This window comes from Rhineura floridana, chromosome 1 (assembly GCF_030035675.1).
Source record: "Rhineura floridana isolate rRhiFlo1 chromosome 1, rRhiFlo1.hap2, whole genome shotgun sequence".
In the NCBI taxonomy this organism is placed as follows: Eukaryota; Metazoa; Chordata; class Lepidosauria; order Squamata; family Rhineuridae; genus Rhineura; species Rhineura floridana.
The window spans coordinates 155668214-155684784 of NC_084480.1; the positions used below are offsets into that span (position 1 = coordinate 155668214).

At 43.0% G+C, this 16571-nt stretch overlaps 1 protein-coding gene across 10 annotated transcripts in view; it reads left to right on the forward strand.

The window, feature by feature from the left end:
- The first annotated feature begins 7716 nt into the window (after window positions 1-7716).
- Window positions 7717-16571, forward strand: part of GSK3B (glycogen synthase kinase 3 beta) — a 223585-nt gene continuing 214730 nt past the window's right edge. For 5 of the 10 annotated variants that reach the window (XR_009764356.1, XR_009764357.1, XR_009764358.1 and 2 more), the window contains exon 1: window positions 7720-9354. Coding sequence is in view for 6 of the 10 variants with exons in the window: in XM_061638552.1 (XP_061494536.1) it covers window positions 9267-9354 (88 nt within the window). In the remaining 4 variants the exon portion in view is untranslated. Of the gene's footprint in view, window positions 9355-16571 lie in introns of all 10 variants that reach the window. The other 5 variants (XM_061638590.1, XM_061638580.1, XM_061638600.1 and 2 more) reach the window with 3 other exon arrangements.

Below are 16571 nucleotides of genomic sequence, written 5' to 3' on the forward strand. Positions count from 1 at the left end.
AGAATATTCATGAGGATTCTTTTTTTTAAAAAACCAGAAATTGCTTCAGAAATGTAGAGAACTGAATTTAAGATTGGAAATATGAGAAACCAAAATTGACAGAGCCTTCCATCCTTAATAGTTACTGATCTCTTTTTCAAAACATCTTTAAAAACTGGCTGTCTGTGTTGTCCTCTAGTGGCAATAAAACAGGAAAAACTGCAACATGTGGAAATAGATGGTAATAACAATTTATTAATAGCTTATTAGTACTAAAAAAAATGGAAGTCTAACGTCTACTTCAATTAAGGCAGAATTTTGGGATAATTGAACTTGTAAAAATTCATTCATGTCCAAACACATTTTTCTATTTTTAAAGTGGCAGTGTATTGACTATTTTACATAACAAAATACGCGGATAGGCTAATCCTATGGTTCTGATATGTTGAAGGGTAATATACCAGAACTAATACTGACATAATATAGTTGTGATTCTATGCACACACCGAAGCAAAGCAGAAAGCACAAGAATAGCTGTAGAAACAAGACAAGATGTTCTCATAGTGCACGACATAACTGTGATATCACCTAGCACTTGTGAACACAATGTTGTGCAATAATTATGGTACACCCACATTAGCCATACATAAGAGACACAATCAGTTGCCGCCCTGGGTTCCTACTGGGAGGAAGGTTGGGATATAAATTTAATAAATAAATAAAATGAATGATCCCAGGCTCACAAAGACAACGTTCAGAACATGGCACACAACATGCTTGTGTTGGGTGACTGAATAAGGATTTTGCAAGTGAGAGAGGCCATGTGGACAAGAAAGGAGAGAAACTTCAAGTTCACAGGAAGCAGCACTTTTAACTCAACAGAAAAAGCAAGGAAATGTGCACTCAGTTCCACCCCAGGAGGCGGTGAAAGTTGACCCCAGGACACAGCTTACTTTTGGTTGTCTTGCTGACAACCGTATGGATGGAAATGGGAGAAGCAATGGGACTAGAATGTGCCATAATAAACACTCGTGTTGAGGCCTCCAAGGGTTTTCCCCATGTACACCCCTTTCCATCTCCCCCCAAACCACATGGAGCCTACCACGTAGAACTAGGGCTGTAGCACAGGCTTGGCACACAAGATGTCCCAAGTTTAATCTCTGGCTATGGTCTCTCAGGAGACATCTGCAGTGTTTATTGAACAACCTCAGTTGTGATGTCTGACAGCAACATGGAGAAATAGGGCTGCCAACTTTTTTGTCCTTACAGAGAAGTAGCACAGCCTTCCCAATCAACCACATGCCCATGCTGGGCATGGCTGCACCTGTTATGCATGTCTGCAGTGCACTCTGGAAAGGGCACGAGAGTCCTCTAAGGACAAAAAGGTGGCAACTCGAAGAAGAACAGCTGGCTTCCTAATGGTCATTGTTGCTGCTGCTGCTGCTGCTGCTGTAGATGTTGTTTGCGGGCTGCATGGCACTTGGGAGTAAGGAACACTTTCTGTCTCCAGTGACTCTTCTGCTCTATGTTCCTTGGCTCTGATCTTGCAAATGAAAATGGGTCATGAGTATTTGGCCAGCAGAAGCAACAGGTTAAGTGGAATACTTCATGTTTACCAACAAAAATGGCTGTGCTTCGCATTCCTTTCATAACTACATTTTTAAAATGAGGACCTCCTGCTCTAATTGGCTATGGCAACAACTGGGGGAAAGCTTAGGCAGGTCTATAAATTTAGAACAACCTAGCAAAGGAGTCTGCTCCATGAACAAAAGGGGAGACCCAGCTGACAAAGCATCTCAGCCCTAGTGAAAAAAACATCAAGCTAAGGTGACAAGCAAGTTAACCATCTGACTGACTAGAGCAGCCTTTCCCAACCAGTGCGCCTCCAGATGTTGTTGGACCACAACTCCCATCAGCCTCAGCCAGCATTGCCAATGGCATCACCTTGATCTGAAATAAGGGTAGAAACTAAAATGATGAAACTGAGGTTATCATACTTTGGACACATAATGAGAAGACATGATTCACTAGAATAGACAATAATGCTGGGGAAAACAAAAGGGAGTAGAAAAAGAGGAAGACCAAACAAGAGGTGGATTGACTTGTAACCCAAGAGTTAAATACTAGAGGCGATAAGCCTGTGGAAACCTACTTTTTAGCTCTATCCTAGTAGAGAAATCTTGAGAGGCCACTAGAAACTAGAAACGTAGATTAAATCCCAATTTTGGAGAGGGGGTAAAATAAAAAATGCACCAAAACATAGTTCTACATGGTATAGACTAAGCTAGTGGGAAAGTCAGCTGAATATCAAAGGCAGGCTTTAACCTAAAATGTAGGCTTGACCCTAAAAGGATCAAGCTCAGTGGAGGCTTCAGTTGTTTAGATTTAAAAGGTTAGCGGTTTGTTTAGGTGAAAAAGGGCTGCATGTAAGTTAAAGTATCAACTTTCAGTTCAGGTCAAAACTAACTAAAAACTAGGACAGTTTCATAACTAGAGTGCAAATTACAACTTAAAACCACCAGATAATTTGGACTTAAAAAAACCCCAACCTCAATTCAAGCACAGGGTATGCCCGGTTTTATCAAGAGCAACATAAAAGCTAAAGGCAAAAGGTAGGCATCAGTTGAAGTAAAACGTTTCAGCTTTCAATTCAGAATAAATGCAGTTAAAAGCTATTTTCGAGTGTTTTTTAAATGTCCATACAGAATCCCAGAAGGGCTTCAAATGCCCATACCCTTTCCTCAATTCTCATTTAATCCCCACCCATTGTGTAATCCCTTGACAAAAATCCCCATCCCTATAGTGCTAAAATAATCTAGATTCATCCTCTTTTCAAATTCCTACTTGGGAACACAGGGACACAGGAACTTGTCTTATACCGAGTCAGATCATTGGTCCATCTAGCTCAGCCTTGTCCACATTGGCTAGCAGGGGACTCTCCCAGCCCTACTCGGAGATGCTGTGGACTGAACCTGGGATCTTCTGCATGCAAAGCAGATGCTCTTCCACTGAGCTATAGCCCTTACTGGTGTAACCCTTGGGCTGGGTTCAGTGCCTATGGGACATTCTTCTATTAAATTCTGGCTCAAGCCCTCACCCAGGAAAGCTGGGACTCCAATTTGAATGTCTGAGTAGCAGTCTTCCTTCAACACACACACTCCTAAGCTATGTCCAAGCAATGGTATTTATTCAGTTAAACTGTGATTCAACAAGTGATTATCCATATAGGGAAAATTAAAAAGGTAAAGGTGTCCCCGCACTTATAGTGCGAGTCGTTTCCGACTGTTAGGGTGACGTCTTGCATCATTTACTAGGCAGATCGTATATATGGGGTGGTTTTGCCAGTTCCTTCCCCGGTCTTTCTTTACCTCCAGCATATGCCGGGTACTCATTTTACTGACCATGGATGGATGGAAGGCTGAGTGGACCTCGACCCCTTTTACCGGAGATTCAACTTCTTCCTTCCGTTGGAATTGAACTCCAGCCGTGAACAGAGCTTTGGTTGCGTTACCGACGCTTACCACTCTGCGCCACAGAGGGCGTTCTATAGGGAAAATTACATGTATTTTAATCCAATGCAGCCCAAGCCCTTCTCCCAAGCCAGGTCCAGCTACGCTAAAGGAAGTGTGTGTGTCTGTGCCCTTAGGTCTTACAGTCAGCTCAGGGATCCAGCCAAAGACCGAGGTTCTTCTAGGTGCAGAATTGGAGAATGTTGCAATTCCAGCAGAGAGGCTGCAGCAGCAGCTGGAGTACATCGCAATAAGGAACTCTCAACCAGCAGGTAGCAGCAGGAAGGTTTCTGTGGCTCAATAGCTCCAAGCCAATAGAAATTACTAAACCTGGTCTCGGGTACTAGAGTAGCTCTAAGCTTCCCTTCCTAGTATAGGTGTGATTTTACCAGTGGTGATCCAGTATAAGATCTGTATAGCAAAGCTTAGCAATTGTTTCAAGCATTCTACGGGAGAACAGCCCGTCAATATTCTTTCCCCTTCAAGTACTTACTAATCCCTCCAAGTCTCTCCCTGATCAGATCTGTGACCCCAGCTCTCCAGGGGCCATTTCAGGGTGATACAGCACCTAGCAGCACCCTTAATGAGGGAAGCTCATTGACAAGAAGGCACAGTCCATGTATCTCTCATGTCTACTGTTTTCTTTGAAGCCTCTGATTCCGGTTTTAAAAAAGAATTAAACAAAATAATAGATGATAATAGGTCTATCAGTTGTGAAATGATTTCCTCATAGCACTCTGCCAAATAACTTCTGTGGTTAGAGTTAAAACCTTTCTATTTAAGCAAACCTTAAAAGGGGCGGATTTTATCCTTATTCATTTAGTGGATCTATATCCTCTAGAAGCAGTCCAGTAACTTGTTGACTTACTGTTTTGTCATATTTAATTTTAAATAAAATTTTAAATTCTCAATCATGCTAGTTAAATGGAACATTCCTGTTCCATATCTCCTGGAAATGTGAAGGTGGAATAAGATGCTGAAGTTCCCAGTTCCTTATCTGCTCAAAAGTTTGAAACACTAAAAAAGAAAGATTGTATGTCTCTGAACTCGGAAGTGTGTATGTCCCTGTACCCCAAAATAAGGTTTGGACTACCCCATATCTTGTATCTCCATGATCGGGGGCTCTTCCATTTGAGTCCAACAATAATTTTCTTATATCAAAATTATCATGCGCATAAATGTGTGCTGACATAAGACCATACCATAAAAAATAAGGAACTGGTGGTGCCCACCCAAAAAATATACTTTGAGTCTTCACAAATCATGCACAGACACATCTGGCAGAGTATCTTCTATGGGATGGCATTGGAGCCTGCTTGGCCCAGAGCTTCCTGTGGATGCATGGCACAGGTGCATCTATGCAAACCAACAATAGCCAAAATATGTAGGGAAAAACTAGGTAACTGGTGGTGCCTATCCGAAAATATGCTTTGGGTCACCATAAATCATACAGCTATGAAACTAAGGAAGTTTCCTCTATGAGATGGCACTGGACCCTACCCAGCCCAGAGCTTCCTCTGGACACATGGCACCATCAAGTGTCTCTAAACACACCAAAAATAGCCCAAAATTGTTTTTTTTTTTAAAAGACACCAGGGATGTCCACCCAAAAATATACTTTAGGCCACAATAAATTATGCACCCAGCCACCCGGGAAAAATGTCTTCTATGACACAGCATTGGATTCCATCGACTCAAAACTTCCTGCATGTACATAGTATGAGCGCATCCATGCACACCAACAATAGCAAAATCTTAATTTTAACAATAAGAAACTGGTGGTGCACACTCCAGAACATAGTTTGGACCACCACAAATCATATACCCATGGATCCAGGAGTGTCCTCTATGAGATGGCTTTTTCTGGCCACACAGCACTGTCAAGCACCTCTGTGCACATCAAAAATATTCTAAATTTCTCTTTCATTTTTAAGAAGATACTTAGAATGCCCATTCCAAAATTTTGGGCTATGATAAATCATATACCCATGCATCCAGGAGAGTCTCCTCTGGGAGATGGCATTACAATGTGTCTGGCCCATAGCTTCCTGTGGATGCATGGCACAGTCAAATAGAAGAGGACAGTAAATGCTGGATATGTCATGAGATCAAAGGGGATTTTTTTCCACATGTGGTGGAGGTGTAGGAAGGCTAAAGCATACTGAGGAATGGTAATAACAATTATTAAGGAAATGTTCAAGTTCAGATAAGTGCAGAATCACTATTGTGACTTCTAAACTACACACAAGTTAATGCAAATATCAGAACATATCAGACACATTTTGTATAAACAATAGCAAGGATATTATTTATTAAATAATGGAAGCAGAGCTGGGTTCCGAGAAAGCAAAAATTAGACAGCTATGGGAACAGCTGGAAATTATAAAGTTAACAGGGTTGATACATCCATATAACATAATAAAGGAGGAAATTATATATAAGGTTGCTTCATGCTATAAAGGAAATTAATGTATATAATTTATATATATAGATAGATTTGTATAAGCAAACATTTAAGTATTTGTTACTGAGATTTTAGAGATAATTTGTTTATTTATTTAGAGAAAACAAATTGATATTTAACACATATTTCAAAATATCTTTAAAGAGATATATAAAATAACATTGAATTATATTCACATTTCATAGATAAACCTCTCCTGGATGTGTGGATTTATGAATGTGGTAGTCCAAGCATATTTTGGGCAAAAAAACCCATGTAGTTTAATTTTTTTTAGCATATTTTGGCTACTGATGGTGTGTGTAAATGCTCTTTACTATGCAACGTGCACAGAAGAAACTCTGGGCTGGGCAGAACCTAAGGCCATCTTGTAGAGAATACTCTCATGGATTAGTGGATGCATGATATGTGGTAGCTCAGTGCATATTTTTGGAAGGACACCACCACTTACTTAGTTTTTCCTATATAGTTGAGCTTAACAGTACCTTGCATATGGGAGCCAGTGGTATTTTGTAGAGGCCACTCCAAGATGTGTGGGTGGGTATATAATGCATGGTGGCCCTAAGCATATTTTGGGGTGGATGCCCTCAGTTCTTTATTTTTTATGGCCGTATAATGTCATCAGGCATTTATTAGTGTTTCACTAGCAAGATAATATTGAATAAATAAAATTGTGGGACTTGAACCCAAAAGCTTATATGGGGTTCAGAGACATATAAACTTTACTTTGGAGTTCAGGAGCGTAAGAACTTTTTTTTGTGTGTGTTGAACTTTCAAGCCAATAAAGAACTAGGAACCACTTCAGCATCCTTGGTGGAATGAAGATTTGACCAAGCAGGATATTTAAATTCAGATAGCAACGCTTATCAGAGCTATTAACCACAATAACTAAGTTCAGAACTACCACGTTCAGAGGCAGATGTTGAGATAACATGAAAAGCGGTTGCTTTCATAGCCTTTAATCTTCCAGAGACATCAGGCTGGCCGCTGCTAGGAGCCGAATTCTAGAATAGACAGACGTTGCTGTGATCCAGCAGCAAGGCCTCGATTATGGCAGATAAAAGACCTCTGAATGACTGCTAGCTATGAGCGTTGACTGGAACCTCTATGCTCAAAGACATTGTACTTTCGAATGCAAGATACTGGACAGAAACGACATGGGAAAGCTGTTGCCTTCACGCCCTTCCTTGCAGGCTTTCCGAAACATGTGCCTGATCACCGTCAGAAGCAGAATGTTCAGCTGGACGGACCCACCTTAGCACTGCTCCTCTAAGGAAACCCTTAATTCCCCTCCGCCTACCGCAGAGCCCTCAACCCGCGGTATATCTGGGAGGGGTCGCCTCGGCTACCACCACCTACTGAAAGGAGAAAGCAACAGCGGCGGCTGCGATTTGCAGCCTATCTCAAGGGCGGCACTAACATATTGATATAAAACGAAGCCATCTTCCCCCCCCCCCCGCGAGAAGAGAAAGGGGCAAAACCGCGCCCTCGTCTATTATAGGACAGCAAATTCCTCCAATAGAAGAACGCGTCACATGAGAGATATGGGAGAGCACTGGGTTGGGACAAAGGTTGATTGGTGTTCCCCAGCCGCCTTAGCAGACCGGTTCAATCACAATTCATCGCTTTAGGAGTGAAGAACCAATCAGAATTAAATCAGATCAACTCTTCCCCACCCCACCCCGAGACGTGCGCATCAGGCGAGGCTTTTTCCTTTCAGTTGGGAGACAGACTGGATAGGGTGTAGCGGCTCTCGCTTAAGTCCAACCCATTTTGCGTCAGCCACTCTTTGGGCCCGTCCCACTGTCGTGAAAAACATAATTTTGTCTCATTGGTTCTGCCTTGGCGACAATTTAGGGACAGAGGCTTCCTATTGGGTCTTGAAAAGGAAGGGATGTACTTTTCGGTTATTTTCATGACTCTTATGTGATTGGTCACTCACACAGCGCGGATGTTGCCTTTCACCATCGGTAATTGGTCCGGATGTCGAGACAGGAGGGAGGTTTTTCTGTGACAACTCTCGTTGATTGGCCCCCCGATTCCTTTCGGGTCTTGCCAGATTCGGTCGTTCGGTTCGGCATTCCCGGAGAACACTTAGCAGGCTTGCGCAAGCGTTAGTTGGCTGGTTTTTGTGTGTGTGTGTGTGTGGGGGTAGTATGGAAGAAAGCGCAGCGGCTCCTTTTGGATCCGGCGGAATGGGACGTTCGGTTCAGTATTCTCGAAAGGAACTTAGTAGGGCTGCGTAAGTACAGCTAGGTTCTTTTTTGGCTTTAGCAGCCCAGAGAGAGCAAAGAAACCGCAGCCGTCGTAGGAGCAGGAACAAATAAGGAAGAAACTGCAACGGCCCCACAGCGAGTAGCGGACAAAGGAACTCGGGCGAGAAGGCGGCGCCAAGCGCGACCCGCCGCCACCAACGCCTCAGATCGGTCGAGCCGGGAGGAGCCGCCACTAGCAGCAGCACCAGCGCCATGGACCGCCCTGCCACCCTCGTTGTCTGCCAACCGCACTGCAGCGCCCTCCGTCTGAGCCGCCCCTCCGGACGCCGCTTGCCCGCCCTGTGGGCGCTATGAGGAGAAGCGCCAGGCCTGGCTTGTCCCCGCGTTGAGGAGAAAGAGACCGACGGAGGGAGGGAAGGAAGGAGCGAGCGTGTCCCTTCGTCAGGCCATTGCCCTGCGCCCGCCCTCTTCGCCTCTCCTCACAGGGCCCCACCGATTTTGCTGCCGCTGGTGTCGGATCCTTTTCGAAAGCAGAATCCACATCCTTCGCGTCGTGGCTCCGGTTCTCGTATTCCTCCGCCGTGGGAAGTAGTCCGCTCCTTCGCCGAGACCCCCCCGTGCCCCCACCCCAAGGAGAAAAAAAAGCGAGCCTCTTTTTCTCTGCTGCCGCTTTCTCATGTGACTCGCTTTCCAGCAAGGAAGGACGGAAGGAAGCAAGCAAGGAGCAGCAGCACCACCAAAAAAAGGCCGGCACTTGTTTCTCTTTCCTCGCCACCTCCACGAATCGGGAAAGGGGTGTGCGTGTGTGTGGGGGGGTGACTGGATTGTGCAGGGTTGGGCGGAGGCGGCCGCCGCGGGCCCCGGCGCTGCTGCCGCTGATACTGATGGAAAGGAAGAGGATGGTGGCCCTCTAACGATAAAGGCGAAGGGAGAGAAGGGCTGGGGAAAGACTTTGGGGGGAGGGGCGCCCCTTTTTAAGGGTTGGGGGGCTGGATCTTCTTCTGGACTCTGCCTGCTCCTCTTTCCGCACCTGAGAGGAAGAGACGAAGGAAAGGAAGTGAGAAAGCTGATCCGGAAAAGAGGGGGGGAAAGCTGGAAACCATGTCGGGGCGGCCGAGAACCACCTCCTTTGCAGAAAGCTGCAAACCGGTGCAGCAGCCCTCAGCATTTGGCAGCATGAAAGTTAGCCGTAAGTATTGATTTGCACCCCCATCCATTTTACATGCTTCTCTTCATTAAACATCGCACATCTCAGTGGATGCCTTTGATTCTTTTTTTGGTCTATTATGCTGTCTCTTAAGTGTCAGATCCATGAGGGCTGGTGGCTGCCTCTATATGAGGCAGCTTCCTTCTCTTTCTCTCTCCCCCCCCCCCCAATAGGCACACCCTGTGGCTTTCATTCAGGGAAAAAAACGAGCCCTTTATTCTGGACATTTTGTCCTACAGTATATTTTGATCTATGAATATTGCTGCTTCTGTTAGATATTTATGTGTGAGTATAATGGCTTTTGGCAATAATATATTTCCTTCATTCACACAAGCTTTGAGAAATGATTTGATGATGATTGGCTCTATGCCTGTTATTTCAGGTTCTACTTAAGAAGAAAAATCCTAACTATGATGGACTTTGTTTATGACTACTTCTTATAGTAATGAGGCTTTGTTTGGGGGGGATGCTTTCTAATGAGGCCTGAGGTTCCATTCATTCCTAGATATCTTTGTTGCATACACCTGAACAATGATTGATCTTATTAAGCATATAACTATTGGGACTTTGTGGTGAACTGTTTAGTTGTTTAAATCAAAAGAAGTATGGTATTGTCAAACTTCTTATTAACATAATTTCAAACTTATTCTGATTTAAACAGGTCACATAAAATATGATGGATATAACTTGTATTCACAGGAACTTTGTGGTTCAGGCAATAATACAGCCTTAGATTAAGGATTGTTGTTGCCTTTCAGAAATGTGACAGAATAGTTATCTGTTAATTTCTGAAATGTCAGTTAGGCCATTTGAATGTTTTAAAACTTTGGATGGTAAGAGGTTTTCAGAACCTGTGGTCTACCAGGCAAGCACAACCCACCAGCCTGCCAGGTGCATAACAGCTCTGTTGTTCTTGAAGGACCATGCAACAAGCACAATATTTTCATCACAATCTTGTTTGATCTGTTGGGTTAAAAGTTATAAAGGCCTGGACTGTTTCTACTTAGTCTTAATATAATTCTGGATTATCGGCAGTGTTTGTTAAAATGCAGAATGTAATTAGCGTATGTTGAGTGCTAAAGATCACTAATTCTGGTGTTACAAAACTTACATTTTTATTTCAGAAATGCTGAACATAATTCCAGTGTGAATATGGGTAAAAAGTATTGAGAAGTTGCAGCCCATTCTTCAAAGTTTTATTCACCACATTACTTTTATCTCTCTGTGACATAATTTTGTGGGTGATTCTTTGATCAGTTTTGATTTATTGTTGGGAGAAATGTTAAAATTGACAACAAATTTTTAAATTTTAATATTACCAGTCAGCGTGCAAAGCTTTGATGGTGGTTCTTTGGGGTTGGTGTTAAAAAAAAATCTAGAGCTACATGACACTAATAATCACTGCTATACTTTGTCAGTCAGTTCTACTCAGAAGTAAGCCCTATTTAAGTTACGCATGTCTAACAGGGATGGAGAACTTATTGATATTGTTGGACCATACCACTCATCCCTCATGTTGGCCATGCTGATTGGAATGGAATCCAATAACATCTGGACAATCACAGGTTCCCAGTCCCTGGATCTAAGTTGCATGTTGATTTTCAAGATTCCTTAGTAATGAATTGCAGTATTAAAAGTGTTATGGTAAAACGACACATAAGGCAAACGTGAGGTTGCCTGTTTATCTCATTGCAGTAACGCAGGGGGTGGGATATTTACATGAGTCATTTGCAGGGGAGATTCAGGATGGGGGGCATTTAATCCTCCTTGCCATAATCCTTGTCCTGGCTGTATGTTCCCCTAGCATTCTTAAAAGGTGTGGGAGACAAGGTTGTGGTAGAACAAGGATGGGAAACCTCTGGCCCACAGGCCTAACTAGGCACACCAGGCCTCCCTGTTTGGCCCACCAGGCTGTTTGAGCTAAGCCATGTTCCCCCCTTCCCTAACTTGATGCCATGCATGACATCGTGTAGGGCAGGCAAGGGTGGGGGTTGGCAGAAAGGGTGTTTGCAGGCATTGCCAATCAGCTAATTGGGAGGGCTTGCAAAGCCCCTTTCAAGGTACAGAGCAAGATAGCATTTCTGAAGATGTCTTCAGAAGCCTCTTGCAAAGCATTATTAGTATTGCATAAAATAGTGGGCAAAAAAGGTCATTTGATGTCAGGTGATTGAAAGGTGGGTGGCTTCTCTACCTGTCAGACTTGGCTTGTGAGGGGTGGGTGAGATAACAATCTGTCCTGCCGGGCTAGAAAAGTTTCACACTCCTGTAGGAGAAAGAGGCCATCCACTGTTTCCCAGTTAGTGCCCCTCCCCCTCATATTATTGTTAATTGGTAAATATAACAAGCTTGTAGCTCTATCCTTAATCAGCCAAACCTTTTAATTGATTTACTATTTCAAGTTGTGATGGATGCCTATTTTAATTACCACCTGCAGTTTTTATAAGCATTTACATTAAGATAATTTAAAAAAATCTGCTACCTAAGTAACCTGTGGCACCGTCCTAAAACTTTTTTTTTAATTAATCAAAGTGATAACTTGATTAAATATTGCAGCCTTTGTTATTCAATTTCCAGTAGACACCACAAATCTTGGTGGCATTTTAATTTAAAGTAGAATGGGATTTGTGTGGTGTTGAGCATTCTAGATGCAATGATACAGAAAGACTAGAGGAAACCCTCTCATTGTCTGGTTAGGTGACTTCCTGATTCATACAGAAACTACTTGTAAATGTTCCCAGGGATGGAAGTAGGAGCTGTGCATAGAAATAAATGGGGAAATTCAGCATTTTATTTTAGCAAGACCAGCTCAATGAGGCCTGATCTTGCTCAGTGCCCATGGAATGCTCACTGACTTTTAAGTGGAGAAAAAACTTTAAGATTGAGTGGGAAGGGGAATGGAATGACTAGAAAAGGGGGAAGGAGGAAAGACACGCACAGATGCATGCTGTAGCGGTGGATTTCCTGGATCAGCAGGGATTTGGACTAGATGACCATTGGAGTCTCTTCTAGCTCTATGATTCTCACTAAACAAAGGGTGTAGAGAACAGTATCCTTGTTGGGATAGGTCATTTCATGGTTAATGCTGAGAAGCTATTTATTTCCAGCAAGTCTTTTAAGTAGAGACCTTATCCTGGTCTGCGTCTGTGGTGGAATTGTTTTTAAATAATGTTGTTTAAAATATATTTTAAAGTCTGTTTTTAAGATGTTTAGAGTGCTTTTAGTGTTTTTATTTGCCACCCTGGGCTCCTACTGGGAGGAAGGGCAGGATATAAATGTAATAAATAATAATACATGTTCCCGGTGAGAACTGCCCATATACGTCAGTGGGAAATCCAAACTTTTATTTTAGCTGGGATTGGGCACCTGTATGTCCACTCCGTTCCTCCCTGCCCAAATGAAGGGGGGAAACCCCTCAAATGGCCCAATGAGTGCTGAGTATGCTCGGTGTAGAATGTGAATTGATTGTTGGGCATGGGGACAGGAGAGAATGGAATTACTGGAACCCTGAGCAGAAGCACTCAACACTGCAACATCTTGTTGCAGGATTCTACTATTTCCAGAATACAGTGCCTTGCGAAAGTAATCAGACCCCTGACCAATGCTCTCATATTACTGAATTACATATGGTACATTGTAATTTTGTTCTGTATGATATTTTATTTTTAAAACACTGAAACTCAAAATCAATTATTGTAAGGTGACATTGGTTTTATGTTGGGAAATGTTTGTAAGGAACTTTAAAAAATGGAAACATGTTGCTTGCATAAGTATTCAACTCCCACATATTAATATTTGGTAGAGCCACCTTTTGCTGCAATAACAGCTTTACGTCTTTTAGGGTAGGTATAAACCAGCTTTGCACACAGTGCTGGAGGGATTTTGGCCCATTCTTCTTGACAGATTTGCTCCAGGTCGTTCAGGTTGGTTGGACATCACTTGTGAACTGCAGTTTTCAAGGAGCGCCACAGATTCTCAATGAGATTGAGATCAGGACTTTGCCTGGGCCACTGTAGGACATTCACCTTTTTGTTGTTGAGCCACTCTAATGTTTCTTTGGCCTTGTGTTTGGGAACATTGTCCTGCTGAAAAGTGAATTTCCTCCCAAGCTTCAGTTTTTTAGTGGACTGAAGTAGGTTCCTTTGCAGTATTTCCCTGTATTTTGCTCCATCCATTCTTCCTTCAATTTTAACAAGATGCCAAGTCCCTGCTGATGAGAAGCATCCCCACAGCAGAATGTTGCCACCACCATACTTCACTGTAGGGATGGTGTGTCTTGAGGCATGGGCAGTGTTAGGTTTGCGCCACACATAGTGCTTTGAGTTTTGGCCAAAAAGCTCTATCTTGCTCTCATCTGACCACGAAACCTTTTCCCACATCGCAGCTGGGGCACTTTCATGGTTTCTGACAAAGTCCAGACTTGGTTTCAGATGGTACTTCTTGAGTAATGGTTTATTTCTTGCCGCCCTCCCATACAGGCCAGTGATATGGAGAGCTCTTGATATGGGTGACTGGTGCACCATTACTTCATGCCCAGCCACTGAACTCTGTAGCTCCTTCAAAGTGATTGTTGGCCTCTCTGTGGCTTCTCTCACAAGTCTCCTTCTTGTTCGAGTGCTGAGTTTTGAGGGACGACCTTTTCTTGGCAGTGTCTGGGTGGTGTGATGCAGCTTCCACTTCCTGGTTATAGATCCAACTGTGCTCACTGGGATATCCAAACACTTGGATATTAGTTTGTACCCTTTTCCTGATCTATGCATTTGTATTACATTATCTGTTTTTCATTGCTTGAAAGTAATATCCACTGACAGTGTTTCGACAATCTCATATCTCTGTTTATGAATGTATATGAATGAGCCTTATGGCTGTGCATGCAGCCAGTTCACACCAGCGAGTAAACAAACCAGGAAGTCTTCATTTAACTGTAGTTTCCCATTTTGTACAAACTGGAAAGCTATTATGGTTAGTGGCTTAGGAACAAGCCAAGTTGGCTTAATATCCATTAAACATAGCTTCCTGGTTTGGGCAAAATAGGAAACTATAGTTAAATGAAGACTTCCTGATTTGCTTGTTGTCTCATGCAGAGAGAAGAGTGAAGTGGTTGTATGTGTGTGCAACAGTCTCATTCATATCTCAGTAAGATAATCACCCAAGCATGGCCACTGTGTTCAATGGAGCTTTCTCCTAGGAATATGTGCAGAGGATTGTAACCTTACTCAATGCAACTGCTGCCAATAGACCCATTGTTATAAAAAAGAGTAATGAAAATCACAAGAAATGGCAATGCTCACCTTAATTTAACTCGTAGGCATAAATAGTGTTCAATGTAATCCATAACGTCTCTCTGTAATAATGTAATTTTCATGTTGTTCCACCTGAATCTTTGTCTTCATACACTTCACGTTAAATAACTTGAAATTATATAGCGTATAGCCATAGTCATTAACCATTATATATATTGTCGTACTGTCACTCAAGATTTCTGTGTACTCTTTATCACACTGAAAATAACTAAGTGAAAATAAGATTTCCTCCTGTTTCTTACCTGGGATCGATATCACTATTACCTCTTAAGAATAGGACACTTAAGAATTCTATTCCCAATTTAGGAGGCATGGCAAGTGCTAGCACACATTTCTGCCTCATCTCTTCGAGCCTGCTTGCCACCTCTTGATCGTCTCAAGGCTCAGAGTCCTTCCATGGCTTTTCCAGTAGCCATGTAGGGTCTGTTTATGGTGTTGCTGGTCAATGAGCCAGTCCCTAAAAGTATGATTATCATCTTTTGGGATCTTAAACTGCTTCCTATACCTTCCTTTGAGTTTCCTACATCTGTGAGTGGTCTGTGTCTGTGCAAGGAAGGGAGAAAGCAAACTGGTGGTCTCCTGTTTTCAGCCCGGTCTTTCATAGAAGAAAGTCCTGTGATATTTGGGCTTATCCCCAGGTAAGTGTGTATGATTATAGCCTCTTTTCTCTTAGACTTTTCTTTGTTACAGTTTGGTCTTCTCCCAAATGTCCACTTCGAAAATCAGTCCCTTTTTCAACAGACTTGTGACACCCTTCCTAAAACATCTACGCTGGTTTTCATCTTGTCCTGCTATCCAGCACAGCCCCAGTTGCCATTTTGAAATCTCTCTGTGGCCTTTCCCCGTGCAGCTATGCCTTTATTTCCCATTATATCCATGTGACAATTGCTCCTGCAATTCTGCCCCCTGCAGCTGCCCCACAGTCAACTCTTGTCTTAAATGGTCCTCTATTCTTTAAACTTCCTTCTAGAATGTTTGTTGTGCCACATTTCTCATCCTTCAAATTCCTCTGTTCTGTTAAACGTTTTGCATATTCCAGGGTTCTATAAATCAATTTTTCTGTGTTTTGGTAATGAGAGCTGTCTCACATGTCTAGAGCAAATATCATCCTTGCTAATGCTTGTCCCAAAAGTTTGGTGTGAGGTAGAAAAGCTACCCTTCCTCCCCTCCAATTCTCCATGAATGAAAAGAGGGGTGACTTTTCTTCCTTGGGCTGGGCAAAGTTGGCAGCAGTGACAGGGCTGAGTGCTGTTCCCACATGTCCATGTGCTTCTTTTGACCTCTTTCTGTTGTACTCTGTGCAATTTGGGCACCAAGGCACATGGAGCTTTCTCGTGAATATTGGCACCATTCCCTGACTCCCATTGCTACTGTTGTGCTGGCATCAGCTGGGCAAACTGTGCTGATTGTGAAGCAAAACAGAGTTTCTGGAGGGAAGGTGTGAAATGTAGCCTGGGAGATGGGCTGGGAATCATAGCTTCACTTCAGATGAGTCGTTTCACAGGAGATAAATAAAATCTGGGTGGGTAGCTTCAACTCTTGCGCGCGCTCTCTCTCTCTCTCTCTCTCTCTCTCTCTCTCTCTCCCTCCCTCTCCCCCCCCCCGCCAGTCAGTCTTAATTTCTCTCTCACTTTCTGTGGTGGGGTCGCAGTTGAGTCAGTTTTAAGATTTCTTCCAGTTTGTTGGAAGTAAGTACTTACTTGGGAGTAAGTACTACTTGATTCTGAGGAAACATGTAGAGGATAATGTTTTTAAGAACATTTTCCTTAATACAAGAAGGGGAGGAAGAGTGGGGAGGTTCTATAGTTAAGTGGTAGCGTGCATAATTAGTATGCCAAACGTCCAGGTTCAATCCTGGCATCTCTGACTAAAAGATTAGATATAGGTGATTGGAAAGAT